A 26,425-nucleotide genomic window follows, 5' to 3' on the forward strand; every position below is an offset into this window, starting at 1 on the left:
TTTTTTTACGTAATATTTTATCACTTTATCCCTTAATTAGTCCATAATTCTTCACAAAGGAAGAAACTGTTATGATGGTTACTCTGTTGTCAGACTCAAAAATAGTGACACATCATGTTTATGAGTTGACTGATTTAAGCCTTAAATATTTAACTATTATTTGAAAACATAACTTTTAGTAGTTTTATAATGCTTATGGAAAGGTGCCATAATTTATTTACTCAGTTTCCTAATTTAATTTTATATCATTTTCATTTTTATAAATAGTGATGGTGATTTTATCCTACTAACAGAGTTTCTGAGTGAAACTATGATGATTTTCTTATCATGTGTTTCTGTTAATAGAATTAATCAGAGCAAAAGAACATGAATATGAACATTTCTTAGGTCCTTTGGTGTCCATATTGTTAATAATGACCTTGTAGCTATTATGTTAAAAAATACAACATTCTTTCCACCTAATTTATGACTTTCCAGCATTTCATATTCATAAAAGGTATATTTTTTAATATGCCTTTCATGGTATATTTTTTAAATGTTTTATCTAGGTAATAGTATGCAATGAAATTCTTTTGTTAATGAAGCTAAATACAATAAATATCACAAACAAATTGTATAAAATTTTATTTCATTAACTTTTTCTTTTTTAGAAAAAAAAACTTTTTTAGAAAATTATTGTGATAGCATATTTGACTTGCTGATTAATGTCAAAGATGGAAGAGGATTAGTAGATAATGCTTAATGCTTAGGAGATATATAATTTATTTTTGCAGTGCTGGGGATTGAACCCAAGGCCTAGAAGCTGAGCAAGTGTTCAATCCCTGAGCCACACCCCTATCCCAATCTTAGAATCTTTAAGATACCTTGTTTTTTCTTTGCTTTTGAAAACTAAACAATAAATGTCCCTTCATCATTTTACACAAATAAATGATTAATTTGCAATAGGGGCATTAGCTGTGTGAGGACCTGAGTCCTGATTTCCACTTCATGCTACTTACTCAAACACTAATTCATCTCAAAAGCACTCTTCTAGACCCTAGACCACGTCTACCTTTTTTGAATTCTTTGTGGCATTAGACAACACATATTTGTTAAAAAGTTTTTGTAAAGAGCATGAAGTGGAAATCGGGACTCAGTTCCTCACACAGCTGTTTCTTTCTAATCATATTTGATTAAAGAAGTAGGTTTTCCCAAAACAAAGTAGCTAAGTGCAGTAGAATACAAGTTAAAAATAAAAAAACTGACCCATTTCATGTTAGGAGTTGAATGGTTATTAACCTGAGTGTGGTGGTGCACACCTGGAATCTCAGTAACTCTTGGGAGTCTAAAGCAGAAGCATTCCAAGTTCAAGGTCATCCCGGGCAACTTAGCAAGACCCTGTCGACAAATAAAAAATAAAAGGGGCTAGGAATGTGGTTCAGTAGTAAAGTTCCCTGGTTCAATCCCCAGTACCAAGAAAAAACAAAAACACAACCAATAAACTACTGCAAAAAACACTACCATTGGGGCGATTTCTCCTCTTCACATAAACTAAAGGAACTGATCCAAATCCAAGACTTTCTTTTAGTGACTCTTAATATAAAACAAGTTTTGTTTTCAGAAATTGGGAAGACTGTGTTGTGATCTAGGAACACTAAACTTTTGATCAGCAACATAGGAAATACCATCAGAGTTACTTAGCATTCTTACTGCTTATAATTGAAGAGACCTGACTTCTTGAATTTCATAGGGCAGCATGCTACATTTCTGCTGTACTAAAAAGTTGAGAAAATGTGCTTTTACTGGGAGACAATTTTATATGCTTGTATAGGTCTAGGCCTGCTGTTAACTCTGTAATTCTATCCTTTATCATAACTATTTTGAAATGGATCTGAAAGAAAGAAGTTCTAGAGAGAAACTTTTATAGAGTGGTGAGCTGTTCCAAAATGTTTGCCTTATCAAACCAGTAGGCTTTTGTCCATTTATTCTGAGAGTGGTTGTTGATTTTGTGCCAGGCACTAAGGTTCTTGGAATAAAAGTAAAAAATCAAGTTCTTGTCTTTGAGTTGCTCTCAGGAGCACAGAGATATTTTGTTTTTTTAATTCATGAGTAAAAATTGGACCCATTAGGTACCACATAATGATGACCATATACATGTTTACATCATATAAAAGCTTAGACAAACATTTAAATAATGATATTTTAAATTACACTGTAGCATTGTAAATGCTGCTTTTAAGAGGTGAACAGTTAAGTATTTTACTTATGACAATAGTCTGGTAAAGCAAATGATATTAATATTTTACAAAAGGAGAAAGTAAGACTAGAGAAGTTCTCCAGGTTTATATTACTGATAAGTATGGGGTTTAAATTCATATCTTCTGATGTAAATCTTGTGATCTTTGCATTGTATACCAGCCCCACCCCCCCTTTTTTGTGGTATTGGGGATCAAACCCATGGCCTCACACATGTGAAGCATGCTCTCTACCACTGAGCTACACCATCAGCCCAATTCTCCTAATAATTTTACCCCTCTTTTTTTTTTTTAAACCAGAAATTCTTTAATACCAAGAATTACAAGGCTTATGTATCATTCACCATTAATCTACCATGGCATGCATTTCATTCTGATCAGAAAAATCTTTAAAAAAAAAAAAAAAAAAAAGCATGTCCTAGTTTTACAATTTTAAAAAGTTTTTATCTGGGAGTTTCAGCAAGTGTGTGTGCTGAGGGAAAACATAAATTCATGTGACATTTATAAACACACTAGAGCGGCAGTTCTGGGTCATTGAGTAACTGGTGTGTCAGATAAACACTTCAGCTGCGGATTTGGTTGAATGGCTGCATTCATACATGTGCATTTGACAAAGCTAGCTCTGTGAATAAGTGTCAGAGGAGCAGCGTGGGTGTGAGAGGGCGACACAGAGTTCAGCCTTGCCATTTGGTAGCTACACACTTGGGAGTGTCACCACCGGAAAGCGAGCTTACTACCTTCCTCACAGCAGGCAATTGGTGTAGGAATTCAGTGGCACGGAGCACCTGGCTTGATAGATTGGGTACAGGTGTGCATGTGCCCTTTTTCTGTTGTCAGGAAATTAAGACTGACTTTGGCTGCCATTTAGTAAAACTGACCAACCACTGATGCTGAATGCCATGATGATTCCAATGGAAGCTTGAAAGTGAGAAATATTATTAACGGGTAGAAGAAACTAGCTTTAGATGATATTTGTAATTCTTTATCAATAATACCTTATTTATGTGATACTTCTGAACATATTTTCATAAGTAGTTCATTGAGTCTCCAGTTTTATCAAGAATCACCTTAGTAGCAGAAAAAAGTAAGTACTCGGAGGAAAATAATTTAGAGAGGAGGTATCTGGGGGAAGAGCTCTAGGTGGCAAGTAGGAGAGATTTTTGAGGGCCAACATTGTATTTATAAAAAAGAAAAAAAAGTCTCATCAATTTCCTTTTTTTTTTTTTTTTTTGTACCAGAAATTAATTGAACCCACATCTCCAGCACTTATGTTTTTTTTTTCTTTTTGAAACACAGTATTTTAAATTGCTTAGGCCTTGCTAAGGTGCTGAGGCTGGCTTTGAACTTGCGATCCTCCTGCCTCAGCCTCTGGAGCCACTGGGATTACACAATTTCTTTTTTCTTTTTTTTATTGCATATAGTTTGTGTGGTCTTGGGTGCTGGGGATTGAACCCAGTGCATGCTAGGCATGTGCTTAACCACAGAGCTACATCCTCAGCCTTCTTTAGTTTTTTATTTCAAGACAGGGTCTGGCCAGGTTGTCTCTGTTGGCTTCAAACTTGTAATCATCCTGCTTCAGCCTGGGATTATAGGTGTGTGCCATCACACCTGGTTCTCCATACAAGTTTTATGTTTGCATTCCTATCAGTATAATGTTTTAAATGACTTGCCTTTATAATGATGGTTCTGGAAGATATGTTTTGTTTATCCAAGACTTCTAGTGTTCCCCACATATTTCTCATGCCCTTTATTCTTCCATTTTTCTGAGAATCTCTGTCCTGTAGCACCATAGAAATCTAATGAAACAGACACTGTACCCAGTTTGTAGTTAAGAAAATTGAGACCCGAACACTTGTGGCCTGCCTGAGGCTACCCAGCTACCAAGGAGGAGAACTGGAGATGTCTATACTCCTGTTTTAATCAGATTTTTCTCTGCTGCAACTAAAAGACCCAACCATAACAATTTTATGTTATGGTTGGGTCTTTTAGTTAGAATAAGTTCTGAAGATCTATTTTACATTTTTAGAGGATGAATACTTTATTTGAGAGTTCTCAGTTTCAGAGGTCTTAGTCCATAGAAGACTGGCTCCATTCCTTGGGGCTTGAGGTGAGGCAGAATATCATGGTGGAAGAGTGTGGCAGAGGGAAACAGCTCACATGGTGATTAGGAAGCAGAGAGAGAGAGACTTCATTCTCCAGATACAAAATATATACCTAGTAGCCATGCCCCCATTGAACCATTTCCTCTAGCCACACCCCACTTGCCTATCAGGCAAGTAATCCTATCAGGGATTAATTCACTGGTTGGGTTAAGGCTATAACCCAATCATTTTTCCTCCAAACCTTGCATTGTCTCACATATGAGCTTTTGGGGACACTACATACAAACCATAACAACTCCCAAATCCAGTCTGCTCTTACATGCCTCCAGCTTAAACCAGGGAACATTTTACTAAGAAGCTGATAGATAGTGAATTTTTTGATTACATTTGGGTGACAGCTAGAATTGTAAGTACTTCTGTACCCTCAAACAGCTTATAACTTAACTAATCTAAGAAAATGCTAATATGGGAGAAAAGATAAGCAACAATGAGAAATCTAAATAGGGCAAGAAATGTTATAAGGTAGTGGGTGACTGACCACCAAGTCCACAATAGAGGTCACTCAGAGTTCTGTGAAGGCAGCATTTAGATTGGCCTGAGGAATACGGAATTGTTTTTCTAATACTCCAAAGCACTTTATAGATGGTGAGATTAATTTATCTGAGGAGGAAGAACAATATGGTAACATAAAGCAGATCAGCATTCTTGGCCCTTTATGAAGCGGCCCTCTCTGATACCTTCTACTTATCTTCCAGGCAATGCACCAGCCAAGAACACTTTCATTAAGTTTAGCTTTTTGTGGTTTGTTTTAGAAAAATAATAGGCTGGTGGTCCTTTTGCAAAGTACATAGAGATACTGATGGGAAATCACTTCTGTTTGTACTTATTACATTGATAGAAATTGATGTAATTGTATTATTGAAAATAGGTACACATATAAGCAAAGTAGATAGCATTTATAGCTGTGGGTTTGCTGTTACACGTGATACCAAAGGTAGCACTCATTCCCTCTCTTCTAGGAATTTGCAGTCCTGCTGGAGAGACCAGTGATTTGCATGTGTAACCTCAAGTTTGCTGTAACAAAAATGAGGCCTTCAAGTCCTATTAGCTCTCATCCTCACTATGCCTGTTCCTCCCCTGTGCTTAAATGACTCCACTGTATATTTATTGACTTGGACTAGAAATTCTGGAAACCTGGCATTCACCATTAATTCTCTTCTTCACTCTTTCATCCAGTCTGGTAGCAAATCCCTCCGGCATACCTCCGTCCCCAGTGGCAGACTCTCCTTTATACTTTAAGACTCTGCAAATGTTGCTTCTTCTAGGTAGTCTTTCTTGGTTTTCCTAGGAGGCCCACACTTCTCCAATGTGGCTATAGCCAGCAATAAACTTCTCCATTAAAAAGTGACTGTAGGAAAATAGTGAGATGTTGGCCAGAGGACACAAAGCTTCAGTTAGAATAAGTTCTGAAGATCTATTTTACAGCATAGTGACTGTAGTTAATAGTAATATGTACTTAAAAATTGCTGGGAAAGTAGATCATTTTTTCCTAAAAGAAAAAAAAAAGTAAGTATGTGAGATGGTAGATTTATTAATTAGTTTGATTTAATTATTTCACCACATAGAACAAAACACCATGTTATACACCATAAATATATAGTTGTTTTTTTTTTGCCAATCATACATTAATGAAGCTGGGAGAAGCAGTTGACTATAGTTCCTTAAAATCAGGAAATTTAGCTTATTTCTCCTTGCAAACCCTACACTGAGGCACTTTAGACTCAGTAAATGTTTTTACATTTATCAAATGAGAATTATTAATTCATGGTACTTATGAAGCATCCCAGTGATGCCAGGCTGGAAAGGCAGGCAGAGGTCAGGTCTTGAAGAATCTAAAGACCATAAAAAGAGGTGAGCGAAGTGTAGCAGGGCACATGGTCCCCCTGTAGCCAACTGTGGGCAGGTGACTAGGTTCTGGCCAAGGAAAACACGTGGTAGGTGCTCCTCAAAGGTGGGCATGTCTTTCCCTTCTTTCCTCTCTGCTGGCTTGAGTGAAATCCAGAGACTTCTTCCCTAGTCCCACTCCATGTAACAGGGTCATATCCTAGGGAGGGAGGTCTAGAAGCTGGAAGAAGCCTTAGCAGAAAGGAGAGCATTCCAGGAAGAGGCACAGAATGAAAGGACACAGTATTTTTAAAGACTAGAGAGAGAAACTGGCCTGGGAAAGGAGCTCCCAGAGTGATAAAAGGAAAACCAAGAAAGTGTTTCAAAAAAAAAAAAGGAGGAATTGGGCAGTCACTAAGAATTGAGTACACTAGAAACTCAGTAGATGTCACTAGATTTGACAACATGGGGACTTTGGTAAGGCCACTTGAATGGTGAAAGCAGAAGTGGTTTTGGAGTGGGCTGAGGGGATAGAAGAGTAGAGATGTCTTTGAAAGGAACAGAGAACTTGGGGTAGCTGGAAGGGGTGTGGAGTGAAGGAAAGGTTTTCCAGAGGTGCTGAAAATGGTTAAGTGGCAGCAGACAGAATCCTATTGAGAGGAAAAGAAAGGAACAGGGTCCTGAGAACGTGGGAATTGATGAGGCCCAGAGCAAATGGACAAAGAGAGGGTGTTTGGGAGGAGGGGCACTTTCTCTGTGGTAAACGGGGACATGTGCAGGTAGATTATAGGTCTGGGGTGCAGGCATGAGGGAGCTTTCATCTGTAGCTTTACATCTCCTGAGGTACCCAATAAGGCCGTCAGCTGGTTTCTCATAGGTTAAAAAAAGGTCGTCAATCTCTAGGTCTTCTCAGTCCCTGCTCTTTCAGCCTGTCTTTTAACATGCGGTGAGAAGACTTTTTCCCACACTTCAGATGGATCCTGTGACTGAGTTAAATGTCTTTGGTGCCCCAGCTTCCCAAGGCACAGCAGGCACATCACAGTCAGGGCCCAGCTTCCTCTCCCAGCCCCATTTCTCTCCAGGTGACTACCCATGCTCTAGACAGAGCCACCCCACAGTTGCCCTCAACCTTTGCTTGCTCTTTCTCCTCCTAGAACTTGCTCTTCAGCTGGCTGGTATTGTCTGTCCCTTTCTTACCACCTGGGGAATTTGTTCAAGTCCCAGTTCAAATGTCCCATCCATTTAAACCTATTTGGTTCCCCTACCCCATCCCAAGCACAGTGAAACCCTAAATCTTTTAGGCAGTCCAGGTGCAGGAACTGTGGTGACTTACTCACCTGGATCTGTTACCGTGTCTGGTACTGGGTTAGGCACTAAGTACATAAATGAATTTCAATTGCTGTTTATTTTCCTTTAACAATTCTTAGTGTGATTAAATGAAGGTTATGTGATTTTAGTTTTTGATGCAAAGGAAGCATTGTCCTTTTTCTTTTTTATTCCAGGTGGTTCTGGAATGGAGCCGGGATCAGTACCACGTCCTGTTTGATTCCTATAGAGACAATATTGCTGGGAAGTCCTTTCAGAAACGGTGAGAAGAGACCCATTTTGGAGAGTATCTGTCTTTGGACTTAGATGATGAGTCATAAAATCATTCATGTTTTAAATATGGTGGTTGAAGGGGTCTTTCCAAGTTGTAGATATGGTTTCAAGAATACAGTATGCTCTGGAGTTCACCACATTTTATGGGAGAAATCTGATTCCCAAAGAATAATCCTGCCTTGCAGTGTGAGTACGCCAATTGCAGGATCTCATTTTCTCTTGCCCCAGTTCTGTGAGGTTAAGGGAATTTCCACTTCCTGTAGGATGAGGAAGTCAGTTGCCTACTTGCAGCCAGCATGAGTTCTGGCCAGCTGCTGACAGGCTCTGTCAATCAGCGCTGTGGTGACCTCCAAGGCTGGGTCTGTCTTGAGTCTTCCCTCCTCTGGCCAGGCTTCTTGGTGCAGCTGCTCTGGAACACTGCCTTCACCCTTTCTTGTCCTTGGGGAATAGTTTTCTCCCTCACAAGACAGAGCTCAGAATGGAAGCAGTTTCTCAGCACCCTTTTTCCTTCCATGCAGATAAAATGGATCTCTTATTTCCTTTTCCTTTTTAGACACATGTCATTTATATTGTTTTATATCATAAAAGCAATATGTCTGTCTGAAAACAGTTCAAACAATACAGAAAAAATAAAAATTGAAGGTCTCTCATTGTCCCATTCCCAGTTTTTTCTTACCCAAAAGAACTACTGGTTTTTGTTTTGTTTTGTTTGGGTGTTTTTTGCAGGATTCAGTGTGAGAACAAACCCACGGCTTCTACGTGAACAACCACTGAGCGACAATCCAAGCCCTTTCATACTTTTATTTTTATTTTGAGACAGTGTCTCACTAAGTTGCCCTGGCTGGCTTCAAACTTTTAATCCTTCTGCCTCAAGTAGCTGGGCTCATATGCACGCACCACCGTGCTTGGCTGGAACTACTGTTAATGAATTTTTGTTTTGGATTCTTCTTTGATTACTATTCTAATTTTAAGAGAATTCTCTCTGTTTTTATTTATTTCTATGCAGTATCTATTGACTCTCCTCTTTATTGTAATGGTGTACAGTTAATCACTATTGGGTAAGGACAGGAGGTGGCCAAAACAAACTGAGTAGCTAACAAAAGTTGTTAATCCCACAAGACCTTGGTCTAAATGTCAGAGACCATAACTGGAAAGTTCTCTGGGATCAGGCTCCCTGTTTTTCCCAAAGGATAGGTTTCATAAATCGTTTTCTCTCTTCTCACTGAGTCAGAAAACCTAATTAAATTATAGGTAATACTTCATATCAATTCATGCGCATTCACAGTAGTTTGTGAATTTCTGAGTACCTCTAGACTGCATCACCAATTTGAGCCCCCTTCCCCCTGTTTAGAGGCACTTCCTTGTCCCTCCATTCACTTGTTATAAATGCTTATGTGGTTTCTATCAAATAAATAATTTAAAAAATAACTACTAAATACTGTATATTAATCAAGCATTACTAAAGTTCTGAGTGTCTCAAGAAGGAAAGGCAAGGGGTCTCCTCAAGTTGACCTAACGCTTTACTCTTGGCTTTAGTCTTTAATGCACCCTAGGTTGAATGGCATCCCCTCGATAAAGATTGCATCTCTGAGACTTACCCAGTTATAGACACTTGAGTTGTTCATTTGCCATTAATGGTCCAATAGGGGAGGTAGGTTGTAAGCAAGTATCTAGTGAAGTAGGGAAACTACATCTTTTCCATTAGGTTCTTTAAAATAGCAGTTTTCAAAGAGCTGGGGGTCTCCAAGACCCGCAGGGATTCTTTGAAATTAAAATTTTCTATAAGAGCTGTTACTTGGCCTTTATTTTAAAATTAATTTTTACAGTGTTGAGCTATACACTAATGGTATAAAGGCAATGGTGGGTAAAATTGCTCACACTTAATATGTCATTGTATTTTTTATCACCACATATATGTAGAGAGTAGAAAAAAAGCTAGTTTCATTTGAAAATACTTATGACAAAGCAGTAAAAATTATGAACCCAATTATATCTTGACCTTTGAGTGCATATTTTTTTAAAGGTTTTTTAAAATTGTAGATGGACACAATACTTTTATTTTATTTGTTTATCTTTATGTGGTGCCGGGGAATCGAACCCAGTGCCTCACACACTCTAGGCAAGTGCTCTACCACTGAGCCACAACCCCAACCCCTGAGTGCATATATTTTTATTACTACACACATAAGCTGTGTGGTGATTGACTTGAAGGAAGTCCCTTGTGTGATATTTGAGTTGCTCAACTTGCTGTCCTCTCCCTGAACATTATTGTTACTTGAAAGGACAAAAAAACAGTGTGATTCCTCAAATATGGTTATTTTTATTTATTTATTTATTTTGTACCAGTGACTGAACCCAGAGGGGCTTTATATCCCTAAACACATCCCCCGCTCTTTTTATATTTTATTTAGAGACAGGGTCTCACTAAGTTGCTTAGGGCCTTGCTAAGTTGCTGAGGCTGGCTTTGAACTTTTCTTTTTTATTTTATTGATTGTTCAAAACATTACAAAGCTCTTGATATATCATATTTCATACATTTGATTCAAGTGGGTTATGAACTCCCATTTTTATCCTGTATACAGATTGCAGAACCACATCGGTTACACATCCACGTTTTTACATATTGCCATACTAGTGACTATTGTATTCTGCTATCTTTCCTATCCTCTGCTATCCCCCCTCCCCTTCCCTCCCATCTTTTCTCTCTACCCCATCTACTGTAATTCATTTCTCCCTCTTGATTTTTTTCCCTTTCCCCTCACATCCTCTTATATGTATTTTTGTATAACAGTGAGGGTCTCCTTCCATTTCCATGCAATTTCCCTTCTCTCTCCCTTTCCCTCCCACCTCTTGTCCTGTTTAATGTTAATCTTTTTCTTATGCTCTTCCTCCCTGCTCTGTTTTTAGTTGCTCTCCTTATATCAAAGAAGACATTTGGCATTTGTCTTTTAGGGATTGGCTAGCTTCACTTAGCATAATCTGCTCTAATGCCATCTATTTCCCTGCAAATTCCATGATTTTGTCATTTTTTAGTGCTGAGTAATACTCCATTGTGTATAAATGCCACATTTTTTTAATCCATTCATCTATTGAAGGGCCTCTAAGTTGGTTCCACAGTCTAGCTATTGTGAATTGTGCTGCTATGAACAATCGATGTAGCAGTATCCCTATAGTACGCTCTTTTAAGGTCTTCAGGGAATAGTCCGAGAAGGGCAATAGCTGGTGGCTATTGGTGGCTGGTGGCAAATGGTGGCTCCATTCCCAGCTTTCCCAGGAATCTCCATACTGCTTTCCAAATTGGTTGCACCAATTTGCAGTCCCACCAGCAATGTACAAGTGTACCCTTTCCCCCACATCCTCGCCAGCACTTGTTGTTGTTTGACTTCATACTGGCTGCCAATCTTATTGGAGTGAGATGGTATCTTAGGGTGGTTTTGATTTGCATTTCTCTGACTGCTAGAGATGGTGAGCATTTTTTCATGTACTTGTTGATTGATTGTATGTTGTCCTCTGAGAAGTGTCTATTCAGGTCCTTGGCCCATTTGTTGATTGGGTTATTTGCTTTCTTATTGCTTAATTTTTTGAGTTCTTTGTATACTCTGGATATTAGGGCTCTATCTGAAGTGTGAGGAGTCAAGATTTGTTCCCAGGATGTAGGTTCCCTATTTACCTCTCTTATTGTTTCTCTTGCTGAGAAAAAACTTTTTAGTTTGAGTAAGTCCCATTTGTTGATTCTTGTTTTTAACTCTTGTGCTATGGGTGTCCTATTAAGGAATTTGGAGCCCGACCCAACAATATGTAGATCGGAGCCAACTTTTTCTTCTATCAGACGCAGAGTCTCTGATTTGATATCAAGCTCCTTGATCCATTTTGAGTTAACTTTTGTGCATGGTGAGAGAAAGGGATTCAGTTTCATTTTGTTGCATATGGATTTTCAGTTTTCCCAGCACCATTTGTTGAAGATGCTATCCTTCTTCCATTGCATGCTTTTAGCCCCTTTATCGAATATAAGATAGTTGTAATTTTGTGGATTGGTTTCTGTGTCCTCTATTCTGTACCATTGGTCCACCCGCCTGTTTTGGTACCAGTACCATGCTGTTTTGGTTACTATTGCTCCGTAGTACAATTTGAAATCTGGTATCGCTATACCTCCTGATTCACACTTCCCGCTTAGAATTGCTTTTGCTATTCTGGGTCTTTTATTTTTCCATATGAATTTCATGATTGCTTTATCTATTTCTACAAGAAATGTCGTTGGGATTTTGATTGGCATTGCATTGAACCTATAGAGAACTTTTGGTAATATCGCCATTTTGATGATGTTGGTTCTTCCTATCCATGAACAGGGTATATTTTTCCATCTTCTAAGATCTTCTTCTATTTCTCTCTTTAGGGTTCTGTAGTTTTCATTGTATAAATCTTTCACCTCTTTTGTTAGGTTGATTCCCAAGTATTTTATTTTTTTTGAGGATATTGTGAATGGGGTGGTTTTCCTCATTTCCAGTTCAGAAGATTTGTCGCTGATATACAGGAATGCCTTTGATTTATGCATGTTGATTTTATATCCTGCTACTTTGTTGAATTCATTTATTAACTCTAGTAGTTTCTTTGTAGACCCTTTTGTGTCTTCTGGGTATAGGATCATATCATCCGCAAATAGTGATAACTTAAGTTCTTCTTTTCCTATCTTAATGCCTTTAATTTCTTTTATCTGTCTAATTGCTCTGGCCAGTATTTCGAGAACTATATTGAATAGAAGTGGTGAGAGAGGGCATCCCTGTATTGTTCCAGATTTTAGAGGGAATGCCTTCAGTTTTTCTCCATTTAGAATGATGCTAGCCTGAGGCTTAGCATATATAGCTTTTATAATGTTGAGGTAAGTTCCTGTTATCCCTAGTTTTTCTAGTGTTTTGAACATAAAGGGATGCTGTACTTTGTCGAATGCTTTTTCTGCGTCTATCGAGATGATCATATGGTTCTTATCTTTAAGTCTGTTGATGTGGTGAATAACGTTTATTGATTTCCGTATATTGAACCAGCCTTGCATCCCAGGGATGAATCCTACTTGATCATGGTGCACGGTCTTTTTGATATGTTTTTGTATTCGAGGCTTTGAACTTTTCGATCCTCTTGTCTTAGCCTCCTGAGTTGCTGATATTACAGGTGTGCTCCACTACATTCAGCTATTGGTTATTTTCTTGACAATGAAAAACTATTTTGTAATTCCAAGGAAAACAAATAATAGTATTTGTTGCTAATGGTAACATTTGAAATTTCAGATGAAAATTAGAGTTTTGGAAAACTTGCTTCTACTGTAGTTAGTTAGCTTAACAGCTACTATATATTATAAAAATTTTTCTGGTCAGATTTGTGGTATGATTCCTGAAATACATTTGTTAATATTAAATAAGAAGATTAATGAAGTGTTTCAACATTTGGCAGACCTGCATAAGTGAATAAGCTCTTTTTTTTTCCCCTCAAATAACCAAGGAATGATGTTACAGAATCTTGCATGAAAACACTGTTCAAAATACAGCAAAGACCAATGGATTTTATTGTAAAAGGACCAGAAGCTCATTAATGTTTCAGGTTCCACATTGTTTTAATATTTAAATTTATTATTTGAATGTTGCTTTAATACTTAAAAAGCTACTACTTGTGTTGGTATCAGAAAAGAATATATACTAATACCAAAATATATATGAAATATTCTCACCCTTTTTGTACTACATGTCCTTCATATACTTACCCAAAGCAACATCTAAACATCTTGTTTTAAAATAAATGAAGTAGCTGGGCGCCAGTGCATACACCTGTAATCCCAGCAGCTCAGGAGGCTGAGACAGAAGGATCATGAGTTCAAAGCCAGACTCAGCAAAAAGTGAGGCACTGAGCAACTCAGTGAGACCCTGTCTCTAAATAAAATATTAAACAATAGGGCTGGGGATGTGGCTCAGTGATTGAGTGCCCAAGTTCAATCCCTGGTATCAAAAAAAAAAAAAAAAAAAGAAAGAAAGAAAAAAGAAAATCTACATTTTGCATTTAGCAGTTTTAATCAAATATTCTTGTTTTCTTTCTAAACAACTTTTGAAAATCTTTGTGTGACATATTTCTTCTAATTTTAGATTGCACTTAAGTGCAGTTTGATTTTTATGTAAGCATGCTAAAAAAATTGTCAAATATTAATGGTGACAGAAAGTGGATCAGATACATCACATGTTCTAATATATTTTAAGATACCATAATGTTTATGAAAATCTTTCATTCTTTTGCTAGTAGATGTACATATCTTTTTAATGTTATTTGCCTTCATTGAAGAAGAAACCCTCTCTCTATATAGTCAGTAACAAGTGAATGTATAAATTATCAACTGCTACTAATTGTGAGATAGTGAGTCAGTTGGGACTCAGTTTTGTCATGTAAAATCTCTCCCAACCATTTAAATTCTGTGTTTTCTTGTCTCCTTTTTACAATGTAGAACAAAGGGTCTAGCAAGTGACTTTAATATTAACCTAAACTAAATGATAGTTAAAATAAAAACTGTATTAGATTTTTGTCACCACTGCTTTGGTTTTGAGTCATTGGTGAGTTAGACCTCAGCTGAGTTAAAGCCTTCCTTCTCATCTAGGAATCAAGATAGTGGTCTTGTGGTTAGAATGAAAGATTCAGACTCACCACCTTCATGTCTGATGGAAAAACAACTGACGCATAAGCTTGAGCAGATCACACGATCTCTCGTAGGTTTTCAGTTTCACCAAAGAATTAAACCAACCATGTAAGAACAGTCATAATAGAAAGAAGAGCCAATGTATAAATGGATTATATACTTATTTTCCTCAATTGAACATATATGAGTAGCTCTTGATTCTATTAAAAATCATTAAAAGCAAAAATAATTACTTTATAAGGAAAGCTTCAGAATATGCAATCCTCCTTTAACTTTTTTTTTAATCTTTATTTTATTTTTTAATGTGGTGCTGAGAATCGAACCCAGTGCCTCACAGCATGGTAGGCAAGCGCGCTACCACTTGAGCCATGTCCCCAGCCCAGCCCCTCCCCCTTTAACTTTTTTTTTCTCTTTTTTTATTAGTTGTTCAAAACATTACAAAGCTCTTGACATATCATATTTCATACATTTGATTCAAGTGGGTTATGAACTCCCATTTTTACCCCGTATACAGATTGCAGAATCACATTGGTTACACATCCACGTTTTCACATACTGCCATACTAGTGTCTGTTGTATTTTGCTGCCTTTCCTATCCTCTACTATCCCCCCTCCCCTCCCCTCCCCTCCCATCTTCTCTCTCTACCCCATCTACTGTAATTCATTTCTCTCTCTTGTTTTTTTTTCCCTTTCCCCTCACCTCCTCTTATATGTAATTTTGTATAACAATGAGGGTCTCCTTCCATTTCCATGCAATTTCCCTTCCCCCTTTAACTTTTTAAGCTATATCATTCAAGCACTTTTTAAAAATTTATTTTTAGTCTGAACAGAGACCATTATAAGCGAGATTATAAGCGAGATGACCTTGGATAATTTGCACGTGGGCATTGTGAGTCAAATAGATTTTATTTTAATGGGAAACATTTATGTATATACCAAGGAATAAACTATAGTTATTTATCTAACAAATTGTTTAAACACCACTTATGCACCAAGCACTATTCTAGGCCATATGATGCTGAGCAAGATGAATTCATTAACCTTATATAGAACTGGCATTTTAGTGGGCAGAAAAGTGAAATATAGCCTGAATATAAATCAACTGAGTTTTATCAAAGTGTAATTTCCCAGGCCAGCAGCATCAGTGTTACATGGGAACTTGTTAGAAAAGAGAATTCTGAGGCCCCACTCTAGACCTATTCAATTAGACACTGTAGGGATGGAGCCTAACAATATGTTTTATAACATATTTTTATGCCTACTAATGTTTAGGAACCATTTATATAGATAAATGCAAGAAAAACTTAGATGGGGAAGCTTTTGCATATTGTTACAGTAAGGAGAGAGAGCCTGAAGATGTAGGAAAGAGGAAATAATGAAGCAGCACACAATGCATGATACCATTTCTGCCCCAGGGGTGCTTTATCTACTGGAAGATATATATGCATCCATAAAAAATAGTACACACAATATGCCAAGGACTCCTTCTAATGCAAAGTATTGTGAAAGCTGCATGTTATGCAATAAATTCTCTTGGGGCAGTAAGGAGAGAGGAGAGACTGGGAAAGGAGGTTGTTTTTGACTGAGGAGGGGACACGGAGGTCACATTGTGTCTTTCTAAAGGCTCTTGTGTTCTTGCAAGAGATTTCAAGCTAGACATAAAGCGTTGTAGAAGTATAGCAAAGTTTATTAGAAGGGAGGAGAAAGTAGCACCCTCAAGGGAAAGAATAGGTCATATCAGCAATGTTGTGCCCCTTTGTTCCCAAGTCTTTGGGAAGTTTCTAGCATTATTCCCTAAGAGGGCACTTTTGACAGACAGTAGGATTGCATCAGATTTTTAAGTGCCTTTTACTCTCAGGAACCCAAATGAAACCCACAGGGGTGGGAGGCACTAATATATTGAGATTAAAATGACATGCTAAAGATCTAAAGATAACACCTTGGCCTGCACTGACCAGTTGTAACTGGAGCTTGTTTTTACAGATTCTATAGTTGGTGGGCTTTCCTTTTGATTAACTGGTTTTGCTGAGTGTTAGAATATTTGGTCTGTATTGTTATGCTCAAATTCGGGACCCCCAAAAGACCACCAGAGACCAAGATCAATGTAAGCAGCAAAGAGGTGTTTATTGCGAGCTAGCTTGGTCCTCCGCGCGCACACAGCAACTGGTGACGCTGAGAGGCCCCGAGCCCAGGGTTTGCAGCAGTTTTATACATTCTTTGGAGAGGGCAGGGACTTCACATACATCATAGCATCTCTTAGCAAATCATCACACACCGCGGGAAAATCAAATAACAACTCTAAAACATGATTAGCACATTCACTGGCGGGAACAAGTTGGGTAGGAGTGATTGGTTACTACAAGAGGGGGATTCATTTGAACTGATTGGTTTAAGCCAAGAGGGGTGTTCCTGCTGAACTACATGGTTTCCCAACACCATAAACTACTGGGAGGGTCATCTAGCATCCCAGGTATTTCCCTGTCTCATGCTGATTGGTGGTTGCTAGGGGGTTGCTATGGGTCCCCACCTAGCCTGACTGAGTCAGGGACACCTGGCGCAGCAGATCTCTTCTCTTATTTGTAGATAAACAACTTAGCAGGGTGGGAATGTGCCTAGGAGTGCTCTGTGGGTCTTCCCAAGGACAAAGGTCATGTCCCTTTCTTGGACAAGCTTTGCTCTGAGGTAGAGGCTGGTTTTTCAGTATAAAGGTCACAAAGGTCCCCTTTCAGGTAAACCTGGGTTCTTCTTATTGTGGAGAAGGCTTTGGATATATCTTCCTTCTCCCGGAGAACAGACCTGCAGCTAACTGTTGTGACTAGTGACTTCAGCCAGAGGGGTGGCCTTGGGCAATTTGCTTTTTAAAAGAAAAGATATGGGGCTGGGGTTGTAGCTCAGTGGTAGAGCGCTTGCCTAGCCTATGTGAGGTACTGGGTTTGATCCTCAGCACTGCGTGTAAATAAATAAAATAAAGGTCATTGACAACTAAAAAATATCTTTAAAAAAGAAAGAAAGAAAAGATGTAGAGGGCCAGCAAGTAGGCCCGTTTTATGGAATTGTTCGCATAACTTCATGTTCCTAACACATCTATCTGCTGCCAATCATTATGGTTAAAAGAAGCATGCTAGAGAGGCTGTTCTAGGCAGAGGGAAAAGTATGTCCATAGGCACAAGATCTTATGAGTTCTTATGTTTGGGTAAAGATAAACAGTTGGAGTACCCAGAGCACTAGGTGCATACATACCGAGGAGGAGATTAGACTATTCCGTAGTGGTGAATGTTGACAAAAAAAATGGGTAACACTCAACATTCAGAGTTATATATTCATAGTTGAATGTATAAAGTGGTTCCTCTTTTTCTAAGGAAGCCCTGGGTTCCCTGTTACCTCTCTGACTTTTATCTCCAACTAATCTCTTCCATTTGTTTCCTTTATCTGCACCTGGAGCACTGCCCTCCCAATTCCTGAAACAAGCCAGATATGCATATGCCTCAGGGCATTTGCACAGACTATTGCTTTTCTTTGACCCATTCTTCTCTCGGCAACCCAACTACCTTGCTTCTACATTTTCTTCAGATCTTGGTTGCAATGCCACCTTTCATCAAGGTCATCTTTGATCTTCCTATCTAAAACTGAACCTCCACACAGACACATTTTCTACCCCCATTTCCTGCTTTATTTTTTCCATAACATTTAACATCTGACTTTGTATCTGTTCATTCAGTTTATTATCTGTTTTCCCTCTTCTAGAATGTAAGTCCCATAAAGAAACAGATTTGGATTTTGTTTTATTTATTGTTGAATCTGCAGGACTTAGAACAGTGCCAGCATATACTAAATACTCAGTAATAGACACTCCTTTTGTTTAATCATCTCACCTACTTTTTTTTAAAGCCAAAGGTGGTAGTCATTGTCACCTTTTTTTCTGCCATAATTTGAAAGATTTACCCTCTAAACTGCATTTGTTTTCCCATGAAAGAATTAGCTGTACACTGAGTAATATGGTTGTAGCCAAAAGCCTAACCCTGTGCCTATGATGTGAGGACAAAAGGAGAGTGAGCTTCGGTACTGCTTGGCAAGGAATAAAACAACAACAACAAAAAAACCAAACAAACAACTAAAACCCAAACTGTACTAGTTGCTTGGAAAATACCAGAATCATCCAAAGTGATGTCAGCACCCAGATGTATATATGAACTCCTGTGTCACAGTCAGCATGTCTAGACCTGGCCCTAGAAGATGGGTAGGTTTTTGGTAGTCATTGAGAGAAAGAGTAAGAGTGCTTTTGGCAGAAGGCATTAGAAAGGCCAAGTGTAGTAAAACAAAATAAATAGAGAGCAGGGAGAAGAAGCTGGGGAGGGGCTGGCTTGGGGCATCAGGGCCCAAGAAGGCTGCAGTGATTGGTCCAGGTCTTCCTTGGGACTGTTGGATAACTTTGTGTCTTGTTCTTTGAGCTTCTTATTTCTTCCCTATGTTTGGCTGCATTTGAATCCCAGCTCCTTCCTTTGCTATATGAGAATATAGCAGTTTATCTAATCTAAACTGAGACCACCCCTCTCCCAAATAACCCTTAAAGGGCAGTGATTTCAACATCCTCATGAGGTGGTTGTGAAGGCGTAATTACATGAAGTTTCTTGCCTAGTCCAGCCACAAAGAAGGTGTTTTGATAAATATTAGCCCCCCAGCTCTAGGAAAACATGCAGTTCTGTGATCATATGCCTTAATCAGATTACTTTCGCATTTTTTTTTCATAGCCTCTAAGTTTAAACTCTGTTATACCTTACTATCAAATGAACATGCTTTTAATCTGGAGGACTTGTGGGTTTACCATAGGCTGTGTCTGCCCATGCCAATCGATGTGGTTTACACCTGGGTGAACGGCACAGATCTTGAACTACTGAAGGAACTGCAACAGGTCAGAGAACAGATGGAGGAGGAACAGAAAGCAATGAGGTAACATTGATTTTAACAAAACAAAACACATTCCTTTGAGTACAAGGAAGCCTACATTTGAGAGGATAAGGTGACTTTCATACACCATTAAAGATCTGCCTCTGAAACTCACACCATCATGAGACCGAGACAGTCATCCCCTGACCCTTGCTTGGTTCTTGGTGCCTAAGGAGGGCCTAGCCATTACTGCCAGATTCTGGTGTCACTTCCATGGCCATTTTATGAAGAGATGGCTTGGTCTCCCAGGGGTCTAAAGGTGAGGGAGCCTCCTAAAAGAGCCTTAGTCTTTGTGCTCAGGTGGGTCGCAGAATTTATATCTCCATGAAATTAAGATTTATTATGCGAAAAAAATAACTTCATGTTCTGATAGATTTTTTTCTTTGAAAAGTACAATAGCCCTGTAGATTTGTTTTCATCTAAAAGACCGTCAAAAGTATATTTCCTTTTATGAAGACATGGACTGTGAAATTAGAAAGTTTGGTACTTTTTTTTTTTAATACGTCACTTTGGTCATTTCACTTGCTTTGTCTGGGAAAGGCATAGGGACTTCTGGAGACCCTCGGGTTCTGTTGCTGGCTGACGTAACTTCCACTCTGACTCCTCAGGAATGTTTGTTGAGATCCTCTCCACCCACTTCTTTATAAATGTACAGTCCAGTTACAGGTCATTAGCACCTTAAAATGCAACAGATTCTGTCCATGTTAGACATTCCCGGTGCATGAAAATGACTGATAGCCTGGTCTCATGTTTTACTAGTAAAATATAAAAGCATATATTTTATGTGAACTGTCTTGGTTACAATGGACGGGACAGTGCTGTTGATAAAATTTCATTGGCACATATAATTTATTGGCATTATAAATGGTGTAGCCATTATTATGCTTCCTACCCGTATGCTAGTCTCAGTGGTATAATCAAGAAAATCAACATTATGAAGTCCATGTTTTTTCAAATTTGGGACTAGCACTAGCCCATGCATATGTGACAAATCATATTTGCTTTTTTAGAGAAATCCTTGGGAAGAACACAACAGAACCAACAAAGAAGAGGTAAGCAGTTTGATTTCTTTGCATTGATAAAAATTGTAAGACTGAAAATGAAATTTCCAGATTTTCACTTGTTTTCGTAGGATGCACAATATTTTATATTTCTAATTATATTTAGTCCCTTCTCTGCTAGTTTTTGACCCCCAAGTTAAATGCATCCATTAGGTGGGAAACAGTGCCATGAAGGATAGGCTGCTTGAGAGCTCTGGTCATTTGGATTCTAGCCAATCAAAGCCTTCTTGTTTTTGGAAGGGTTAGAGTACTACTCACCTGTCTTGGCCTTCTTAAATTCTTATACCCAGTAATTCAATGATAAAGTTTGTATCTATCATTTATTGACATGTTCACTATATATTTTCTTATCTTACACAACTGTCAAACTGTATGTATTTAAGGGCCTGGGAAGGGGATTTTACCCAGTGACAAGCATCAGATATGTATATCTTGCTAGATACATTTGATTTGAATCAGACCTAACTGACTTACTGACTAGCAGAAATTTCTGTTAACTGCCACTTCTCCATTTAACCATTAAACTTTAGAAAAAAAGTTATAAAGACAATTCTAAGTGCCCTCCATGTTTAATCATCTCTTCCTGTTAATTATGTAGCTTTGTCTCTAAATGTTATAGTCATTTGCTATTTTTACATTGATACATTATCTTTATGTTTCACCCTTCAGTATAGATGAACACCTGTTTCATATATAACATATGTATATGTTGCCACATTGCTTTCCCAAGAACTATTCCCAGGTGGGGTGACACCAGCATGCCTCAGTGGAGCATGTGTATTGGGCCTTACTGTATAACACTGATGCTGAGCTCTCATTTTTAGAGGGGTGCTAATTGAGTAAACAAAAGGTGATTCCTCATTGTTTTCTTTTGCATTTCTTTGATTTTTTTAAGGGATGTTGAACAATTTTATATATTGTTTAACTTTGTGAATATTCTAGATTTCTTACTTGCCATTTGTTTATTCAAGTAATATATTTGTTTTAGGTATTTCTTATATTCAGATAGAAATAGCTCATGTAAATTCATGTTAGAACCATGATACATTTGCTTTTTTTTAAACTTTTTTTTTTAGAAATTGATGGACCTTTATTTTATTCATTTACTTATTTGTGGTGCTGAGAATCGAACCCAGTGCCTCACATATGCTTGGCAAGCGCTCTACTACTGAGTCACACCCTAGCCCCATACTTTTCCTTTTATTTGCATCAGTATAGTGTTACATTCAATGTCTTCAATTGTTTTCTAACTGGAACTGATTAATTATATCCAGTAGCATGACATTCTGTTAATCGGGATCTACCTAGTTCCTGGCCATGGGCTTCACTGTAATTTTGAATAGTCTGTAAAATTATAATAATGAAATGCTGTAAATCTGTTTGCATTTGAGTTAGTAAATTTGGTTGGCAAGCTTATTTCAATAATAGGAGTTTGAAAACTCTAGCTTTAGAGTTCAACTTGTTAATTTCATACTACACTTGCTAAATTACTAAGTTTTTATATTCTTAAGATAAAATTCCTCATTTGTTAAAATATAATGATTTTTTAAATATATGGTGTAGAAAAAATGCCCCAAGTTGGTAGTGCCAACAAGCTTTTTGTAGCTTGTTTCAAGAATGTTGTTGTAAGTATGCTGATGTTTCCTCACAGTGAGAAGCAGTTGGAGTGTCTGCTGACGCACTGCATCAAGGTGCCAATGCTCATCCTGGACCCGCCCCTGCTGGCCAACAGCACCTTGAAGGACCTACCATCTCTTTATCCTTCTTTTCATTCTGCCAGCGATATATTCAACATTGCAAAACCAAAAAACCCTTCTACTAATGTCTCAGTGGTTGTTTTTGAAAGCACTAAGGATGGTAAGCTCTTTTTTGTGGATATTTAAAAATCTTATTGTCATTGATGTTTGAATAACAAAATTCACAAAGGCCAGGCCTAGACTTGTCTGGAGGATGGGTTCTGGACATCTAAAGATGTGGTGCAGTGTCATGCCAGGAGTTACAATTGTATAAAGGCACTTCCCTTTCATGAGAGCTCGGCCTTCAGGCCTAATCACCTACCAAAGGAAATGATTGGATATCTAAAGATGGAAATGATTCAATTTTAGAGAAGTGTCTGATAAACTAAAAACACCCAAAGAAGAGCCAAGGAGCTGCCATTTTATGGGCTTTATGTCTAATCTCAGAAAAGGATTGTGTATCTTTTATTCCATGAAATCCACATTTCCCCATTTTTTGTGCTGAATGCCTGGTGAGGACCTTCAGTCTGGTACTCATCCTTACCTTATCTTCTTCACCCTAAGTTATCCAGAAGGGCCCCACACACACACTATTTAACTCCTGAAGTTTGGCAGAACATACCTGGAGCATTCATAGTTTATATTCTGAAACATCTGGTTACATAGGTATTATGGACAGAATGTTTTGTGTTTCTTCCAGAATTCACATATTGAAGTCCTGAGCCTCAGTGTGATGTTACTAGGAGGTAGAAGCTTTGGTAGGTGATTAGGCATGAAGGCTGAGCCCTCATGAAGACCGATGAGTGCCTTCATAAAATTGTAACTGAAAAAAACTGCACCACATCTTTAGATGTCCAGAGCCTGTCCTCCCACCTGACTGCTGGGCTGCCAAGCCCAGGCCTGCAACATTTAGTCTAGTTCTCTATCTCTTCTTCTGTCCGTGTCGTACTCCCAGTCTAAATCTTTGGAACCATCTTTGCCCCTTTTCTCCTTTTTACCTCTATAACTAATAATTAACCTCATCCTATCATTTGCTTTAATTGCAAGTAATTCTTAGATTCATATCTTACTTATCTCATTTCCTCTACCCTGGTCTGCATTCCTTCTCAGATTCCAGTGATAGACTTCTAGCACCCTGTCTGCTTGGGAAGTTCCTCTCTGTCTAGCACACGACTATCAGATAAATGTGAAAATCCTCCACTTATCACTTTCCTCTTTTTGTGAAGAAAATGCTTTAGTAATTAAATTTGGTTTTCACACGGTATAATCTCCTCCAGGTGTTCAGGATTCAGCTTTCATTTCCTTGACTATGCCTTTGATCCACCTCTCTGTGCATCACTAGCTGTCAGAGTCCTCTCACTAGAGATGCTGGACCTCTGTGCACCCACACCTCCCTACCTACTTCCTCTCTTGGCCCATCTCAAGTTCTGCTGCCTCCATGGAGCTCCTGGACTAGAACATTCACAATGACTTCATTTTTACTTGTCTGTGTCCTGTAGTACTTATAATCTAACTCCTAATTTGTTTTTTGATTGCCCGGGGGTTTATGGTATTCTTGTATAATTTCTTCATTGAGCCAAAATATTACCACTCATCAGTTTGTATTCTGAATGATGTTTAATGAAGTGCTGGCTTCCTGGTGCACAAGTTATTTTTAGTTTGGAAGGAAAATTTTAACTTTTCAAGCACATGACTGTCCCCTTTCACACTGTAGATATGTCGCTGAACTCCTTTGTGCTTCAGCAATCACATATTCCAGCCCAGAAGTCTGGATCCAGGTCATCTCAGTGGAGTGGTTTTCCCAGGCAAGCTTATACCCTTTGATGCATAGGAAATGATTTCTTCCAGGGCAATTCATATTACCTCTGGACTAAACTGGCATTTCCAAACTACTTCCATTTCATATGGCTCAATTTGTACAAGGAAAGCAGGACCATGAATTCAGCAAGAGCTTGTTACTAAGTCCCTGCTATGTGCTGGGTACTGTCCTCTGTGCTGAAGGTGCTACAGTGAACTGATGAATGAAAGTCTCTGCCCTTATTAAGTTTACTCCCACAAATGAGTAGATTATGTAGTCCACGTAAGATAAATATTGCAGAGAGAAATGGAGTAAGATAGAGGAAGCATCAGACAGAGGATATGGGATGGTAATTTCAAATTGGGTGGTAGGGGCAGGTATCACTGAAAAGATGATTTTTCAATGAAAACATGAAGATAAGAGAGCCAGCAAAATGAACATTTGCAGCAAGAGTGATCTGGATAAGTGGAAAAACTAGTACAAAGGTCCTGAGGCAGGAATGTGTCTGGCCTGTTTGAAGAGTAAAGTAAGGAGGCCAGTGTGTTTGGAGAGAGGTGGACAGAGATAAGCATAGAGAAGTAATGGGAGCATGGGGGGAGGTAAAGAACGCAGACCCTCATAGCTACATTGAGGAGTTGGTTTTATTTAGCTCAGAGTGTAATAGAGGATCATTGGAGGATTTGGGGTAGAGGAATAACATAATCTAACTTACATTCCAGAAAGATGAGTTTGACTGCTGTGGTGAAAATAGACTGAGGAGAGGAAAAAATTGTAATGATTCAGGAAAGAGAGAAAGTGGTTAGATCAGGGTGGTGTGATACAGCTGAGAAGTGTTTGGCTTTAGATTCCTGAATTATTTATTTATTTCTATTCTACTCTACTCTATTCTGTTCTTACAGTGCCCGGGGGTGAGCCCAAGGCCTCACACTTGCTAGGCAAGCACTGTACCACAGAGCTACATCCTCAGTTCTGATTCTGGACATTTTTAAGGTCAGTCTCACAGGGTTTCCTGATGAGTTGGTGACAGGAGTCTAAGTGCTTTACTTCTGTTTACAAGCACAAAAATGTAATGGAAATTCAGTAGGGCCACATCATGAACTATCAACTAAAACTCCCAAGTCTCTTTAAAAAAGTTATATGCTAATGCTCAAATACATATTTAGATTTATGTTTGCATAGTTGGTTTTTGATGCCATGTCTAGATCTTACTTTGTTTGTAGGAGATTTTATTTTGCTAGATTTGATTTATTGCTCTAAGTAGTCAAGAATTGGAGGAATCCTGATTCTGTTATCCAGGATAATGGTCTCTGTCAGCTTTGTGTAAATCCACACATTTGACAGACACACCTCCCATATCTTCCAGAACCTTGATCTATCCTTCTTCAAGGCAGAATCTTGATGGTTATGACCTCAGAATTCACGTCCTTCAGGTGGAATTATTTATGTTATTATCTACCCAGTTCAGGGTCCAGCCTGAATATCTGTTGTATCCATGAGGTTTGCTTGAGAATACTATTGCAGGTCTGCTGAGCTTACATACAGATACATATCAGATCTGTTAGGAGTCTGATCAACCAGTGTAGCACCCACTATAACCGAGAGAGAGGGAGAGAGATGTATCTGATAAATTCATTCTCAGTGAAGGCATGCTTTTAATGCCCAGTACTTTTTTTAATGCCCAGTACTTTTAATGCCCAGTCAGTGTATTTCAAAGCTTCTTTTTCCAGGGACTCACTGGAGACTTTTCTAGGATTGACATCTATCTTGCTAGGCTATAATTTGCAGAACTTACTTTCTTTCCCCATCTTGGGGATCAGATTCAGAGCCTTCTGACCACTCTCCCATTTCCCATGATTCCTGAGTATCAACAGCAAATTTGCTGATTCACTTGTGCCCATTACTTTAGAAACCTCTCCTAGTCGGACTATGTTATCCTCACCCCAGTGGAATCTGCTCTATTCAAATTGAATTTTAGAAACTCATCATGAGAAAATTCTCCTCTTAAGGAGCTAAAGGATCTAGTGGTTCCCTGCTGTTCAGGTAAATGATGCACCACCTGGTATTCAAGGGCCCCTTTGGTTACCCTTGCTTGCTGGTACATAAGTTGCCAAATATTTTACCCTAGTTGAGCAGTTCTCTTTTTTCTCAAATGTATCCATGTTTGCTTTTATATCTGTGATTTCTGTCATCCTGTCATTTCCTTCTTTGAGATCCAATTTTCTTTCTTTTGATACCAGGATTGAACCAAGGGGCACTTAACCACTGAGCCACGTCTCCAGCCTGCCCCCTTCCCCTGCTTTTAAAAAAATTGTTTTCATTTTAAGACAGGGTCTCACTAAGTTGCTTAGGGCCTTGTTAAGTTGCTGAGGCTGACTTTGAACTTCTGATCCTCTTGCCTCA

The 26,425-nt window shown here is 38.5% G+C and overlaps 1 protein-coding gene across 5 annotated transcripts in view; it reads left to right on the forward strand.

Annotated features, from left to right (window-relative positions):
- The window catches only part of Gnptab (N-acetylglucosamine-1-phosphate transferase subunits alpha and beta), an 85,787-nt gene that overhangs the window by 14,610 nt on the left and 44,752 nt on the right, over positions 1–26,425 (forward strand). For 4 of the 5 annotated variants that reach the window (XM_071609591.1, XM_027946334.2, XM_071609592.1 and 1 more), the window contains exons 2-5: positions 7,723–7,808; positions 19,314–19,433; positions 20,441–20,482; positions 22,143–22,348. In XM_071609591.1, the coding sequence (XP_071465692.1) occupies positions 7,723–7,808; positions 19,314–19,433; positions 20,441–20,482; positions 22,143–22,348 (454 nt within the window). Of the gene's footprint in view, positions 1–7,722; positions 7,809–19,313; positions 19,434–20,440; positions 20,483–22,142; positions 22,349–24,936; positions 25,016–26,425 lie in introns of those variants that run through there. The other variant, XM_071609593.1, reaches the window with a different exon arrangement.

This window comes from Marmota flaviventris, chromosome 3, assembly GCF_047511675.1.
Source record: "Marmota flaviventris isolate mMarFla1 chromosome 3, mMarFla1.hap1, whole genome shotgun sequence".
NCBI classification, from domain to species: domain Eukaryota; kingdom Metazoa; phylum Chordata; class Mammalia; order Rodentia; family Sciuridae; genus Marmota; species Marmota flaviventris.